Source organism: Dromiciops gliroides, chromosome 4 (assembly GCF_019393635.1).
Source record: "Dromiciops gliroides isolate mDroGli1 chromosome 4, mDroGli1.pri, whole genome shotgun sequence".
Lineage (NCBI taxonomy): Eukaryota > Metazoa > Chordata > Mammalia > Microbiotheria > Microbiotheriidae > Dromiciops > Dromiciops gliroides.
In genome coordinates, this window is record NC_057864.1 from 101,280,187 (window position 1) to 101,285,127 (window position 4,941).

A 4,941-nucleotide genomic window follows, 5' to 3' on the forward strand; every position below is an offset into this window, starting at 1 on the left:
GAGAGAGATTGTGTGTGTGTGTGTGTGTGTGTGTGTGTGTGTGTGTGTGTTGTTGATGGTGGTGGTGGTGGTGGCTATTAAAGAAACTCAAATTCTGGCTAATGTCAATTCCCCAGTAAATTGTGACATTATCTCCTAAGCCCTGTCTGGCCCATTTTAACGCTGGTTGATGAGTTGGAGTTTTCTACGATTTCATCTAATCTCTGAAAAACTAACAACCTCAAAAGCAAGAAAACCTTTGCTACCCTTTCAATAACTACTCTTTGTCTCCTTCAGCTGTTGGGTTAATGGCAAAGATCAGTACATCTCGTATCTTTGAGCTGAGAGAGAGGTAAGGGAAGAGCTGTGTCTCTGTACTGAAAGGCAAGTGAACACGTGATCATCTCCAGCCCTTACTTATAATCACTCTCCATCTCCCTAGAGGATGCCTGGACCTTTTCTCTTGGGGTTATGGGAAGCCAAGAGAAGAATGAAAGTAAGGGTGTGGGGGAGAAGGCACTTTGAATCCAACCTCACTCCTTTGGCTATGAGGCATAGTGCTAAGAACGTGTACAGAATGGAGTGACTGTGTCACTGCCCTGTTCTATCCTTTATCCATATTGGGATTACCTGCAGTATAAAGTACAGTCTTCAGCCTGACATTTTAAGCCCTCATGTATGTATGTATGCATGTATGCACACATGCACATATATGTATGAATATATGCATGTATGTGTATATATTTTATACCATAATGTATATAATGTTAATAATATATTAATAATAGGAATATATAATAAATAATTCCCACTGTCCTTTCCTAAACATTTGATATTGTTCCCTTTCATACGTTCATCATTCCAGCCTAACATGTACTTGCTATTTACCAATTTTGACATTTCCTCTCCAGCCTTCATGGCTTTGAATGGGCAGTTCTCCCATATCTGGAATGAATTTCCTTCTCATTTCACCTCTTAGATGCCCTTTGAGTCTCAGCTTCAGTGCCATCTCCTTCACAAAGTCTATGTGATCCCCATTCCCACTCCCTTGGGTTTTAGTATCCCACCTTTAAATGACCTCAAGGTCCCTTAGACCTGTGTATGTGTTGTGTCCCCACTCCCCCTAACCCCACTCCCAGGAGAATGAAAACTCCTTGAGCTAAGAGACTGTTTTGTTTTTACACTTGTTCGTCTGATGCTTCACATAGTTCCTTGCACATGGTAGACATTTAATAAATGTTTGTTGAGTTGGAATGAGTTAGGGAGTGGATGGGAGTGGCATGCCATGGAATGTAATGGAATATATTGGAGGCGAATATTTGTCAGGCACACACCCTAGTGCCCTTCATTGTTTTGTCTGAAACCTTTGCCAGGCTTTCCCAGAGAGCATTGAATTATAGCTGTGGCTATAGAACCCCCTGTCATGACTTTATCTCCTAGTGACCTTATGAAGATTGATGCCACTAATCTTTCCCCTTCTCCCAAACTCCTTCTTACCCCTCCCTTCCCTACCCTATTGCTGGAAACCCCACCCATGGGAATGCAGCCAGAAAGGGAAAGGGGAATGGGGACTATTGGTACCCTCTCCACTCCTTCCTCCACGGTTGTGTTCTTCAAATAGCTAGATTTTTATTCATTTTTATTTTTTAAAAAAAGGAAATCTAAATAAGTTAGCAAAAAAAAAATACAAAACAATGGCAAAACCACACAAAGCTTAGTACAAAAACAAAAACAAAACCCAACAACCCTCAAGATCCCTACCACCATTTCCACCTCCCCCCAGCCTCCCCCAACCCCATTCCCAGGAGCCCCTGACTTTCGTGCAAGGAGACACTGGTCAAATATCCACTTTACAAAAACAAAACAAAGCAAAACAAATCAGCACTGGGAGTATCCCAATAATAGCTTGGCCCCCAGGCATGCCTGGATAGAGCATTTCCTTTAACTAGGGTGGGCCCAGCCCAGCCCCTGGATTCTAGGAGAGATAGAGCACACGGACCACATAGCCCAGGCTCCTATCCCTATCACTCAAATTTTTTTTTTTTTTGGGAGGGGGGGGTGGTAAGACAGTGAGGCATTTTGGAAAGGGGCAGCTACTGAGCTGGTGTTCTTCCAGCCCTGGTTGACATGCAGGAGAGGGCACCCCAAATTCCCTGATTTCTCTCCCTGGAGAGAAGGGAGCTGAAAAACCCAGCCGAATGGAGAAGATGCTTCCCTCTAAGGTCTGTGACTCAACCTCTTAGAGATATGAGAAAGTCTGTGAGATTTGGTAGCTCCAGTGGGTGGCCTCCTGGCATTGGAACATCTGAGGCCGTGAAATCCCTACTTTGGAGGCAGTGGTATCTGTGGCCCTGGCCTCCTTGGAGAGCTTCCCCCCACTTCATAGGCCGCCTCAGTTCGGTATGGCTTCATCTGGGAAGGCTGCAGAAACATCTTCCACTGTGATGCTGTCCACAATGGAAGTGAGGGAGTGCAGGTTGTGGGCATCTGAGGCGTCATCTGGGAGCAGATGGTCTGGGGTGGGGAGGAGAATGTACAGTATTAGCTGGAGGTTGGGGGCAGAGTGAGACTTGGAGCCCAGAAAAGGGGAATAACCATATCAGAGTCATGGAACAAGATGGAATATTTGAGATAAGAAGTGTAACTAGACCCCAGTAGTCCTTGCCCTAAATGTGCAATGTCCATGTGTTAATGTGAATGTGTGTGGATTTGTAAACAGGCTTGATTTAGCAGTCCCCAGAGATCCCTGAGGCAAGTACACTTTTGCCTTGGGAAAGGTCCAAAGACTAGTGGGGCAATAAGGAGGGGGGGTGGAAAGGGGGAGAAAGGACATGAATCTTTCTTCTGACCAGCCTTAGTGTTTGCTTGGGGGTAGGGATGACCAGAGTCCAAGGAACAGAGCAAATCAGGTTGAGATACAAAAAGTGTGATGGAAACTGGGACTGTAAGGTGTGCAAGCAGAAAGCGGTATCTGTCTTCTCCCAGAGAAGAGGGGCTTTAGGACAAGGCTGGGTAATTCAGAACTTACCCCCAGGGTTGCTGCTGAACTCCAGTGTAGTACCCCACTCAGGACTGCAGGAGGCACTGTGGGAGCTGCATTCACTGGGCACCTGTTAGATGAGGTCGGGGGCAAGGTGAGGGGACCCCAAGGATAGAAAACACTCCAATTCCCCAAGGTTTCTTTCTCCCTTTTTACTATCCCGGAAGAACCAGAACTAGAATCCCATTGTCCGTGGCTCAGGCTAGAGAATCCCGTGTGTCAGGGAAAATGCTCAGAGGACCCAAGCCCAGTTAACGCTCTACAGGTCGCAATGACTAGTTTGGACTCTTCCTATCCTCAGTCTGCACTCTCTGCAAAGACGGCCTCTGCTTGTCTGGGAACCCAGGATGGAATGCTCACTGTAGGCGTCTTTAGTCAGCACCCTTCCCGTGGTTCTCATCCCTCCATCCTTACGGCTTTGGTGCCAGGGTGGTGGTGATAGTCAGCATGGGGAGGGAGAGCCCTTCCCTGGGAACCTGGGGGTGTTTTCCCTCTGCTCAGCAGTAACTTCCGGGTCCTTCTTACTCTCTGGACTGGGGCAGAGCAGTCTGGGGCCCCATGAGCTTTTCCCAGACCACTGACACCACAATCCCTTGTTAAATGCTCAAACCAATATGCCTGGCTCCATCTCCACCAGGCAAACTCAAGTTCTCACTCCCAGCCATCCTTTCAGTCTCTCTCTGCCAAGGTCTTTCCTCGCACCAATCTAGAATGCCTTATTGCCTTTAACCCTGATCTGGGGCTCACCCACTTAGACCTAATGTCATTCTGTCCAATTCCCCCTTCACTCAACCCCAGATCTGCCTCATGGGGGCCTCTTGAAACACCCACTCAGATTAAGGATGGGAACTGAGTGGGGAATGCATGCAGAACCTCAGTGGCTCCCCTCAAGCATCTTCCTGTCCTTGCTACCTGACTACCTTCCCTCCCATTGCAAACTGCCCCACCCCTGTTTTTGGAACTCAAGTCCACCCTCATGCCACAGAGGCCCTTGAACGGGAGCCAGGGGCTGCCACTTACCCCAGGCTGGGGCCCCGCAGTGCGGTAGCAGGCCAGGTCGCGCTCCTCCTGGTTGAGGGAGCTGAGCAGTGTCTGGAGGCGCTCGATATATTGGATGGCGCTGCGCAGGATCTCCACCTTGGGCAGCCGCTGGTTGGGGTTGAGCAGGGTGCTCCTCTTGAGGGCCTCAAAGGCCTCATTGACCTTCCTGAGTCTGCGCTTCTCCCTCAGGGTCGCTGCCCGCCGTCGGTCCACAGACACCGTTTTGCGCTTGCACACCTTACAGGCCCAGGGCAAGCACTGGCCCGGGCAGTGTTCTGTGGCCCCAGAGCCCTTCTCCTCCAGTGGCACCCGGCTGTCGGGGCCCAGGCCAAGGTCAGCTCGCTCGTAGCTGGGGGGCTCGAAGCCCGGGAGCCGGACAGGCAGGTAGTTTTCAGTCTCATAGAAGCGGGGCTCGGGGTAGAAGTAGGGGGAAGTCTCGTAGAGCTCCATGGGGTAGGGAGATGTTTGCTCTTGCCACCAGCCCCCGGGCTCCTGCAAACCCTCAAACCCCTCACGCCAACTGCCGGGTGCCATTTAAACCCTTCCCGCTGGCATGGAATCAGAGATAAATATAGCCGACCCCTTGGAAACCTGAGCCTCCCTCTAAGCTGTTGCTGCACATCAAGACATTTACAGTGGATTAGATGTGATTCCCCCTTCCCTCTCAACCCCTCCCTGCTTTTGGCCCCCCCTGTCCCCTACTCCAGGCCAGCCTGCCCCAAGCAGGTCCAGTGGCTCCTGTGCACGGGGAGGGAGGCCGCTGGGTGTAATTTGATTAGTTTTCGTTTCTCTGAAGCCCCTGTGGGCCAGGGGAGGCGGGGGGAGGCTGCACAGCATTCTTTCCTCATCTGCTCCTTTCAATTATGCCTAGCCGGGCAGCC

General features: G+C 50.1%; 1 protein-coding gene across 1 annotated transcript; it reads right to left on the minus strand.

The window, feature by feature from the left end:
* Positions 1-1,800: 1,800 nt before the first annotated feature.
* On the minus strand, positions 1,801-4,587 carry MYOG (myogenin). The gene is made up of 3 exons (XM_043962721.1): positions 4,040-4,587; positions 3,008-3,089; positions 1,801-2,493 (listed from the first exon to the last, which is right to left on the minus strand). Exons 1-3 carry the CDS (start codon positions 4,508-4,510, stop codon positions 2,372-2,374), a joined length of 675 nt encoding a protein of 224 aa, XP_043818656.1. The 5' UTR covers positions 4,511-4,587; the 3' UTR covers positions 1,801-2,371.
* Positions 4,588-4,941: the final 354 nt, after the last annotated feature.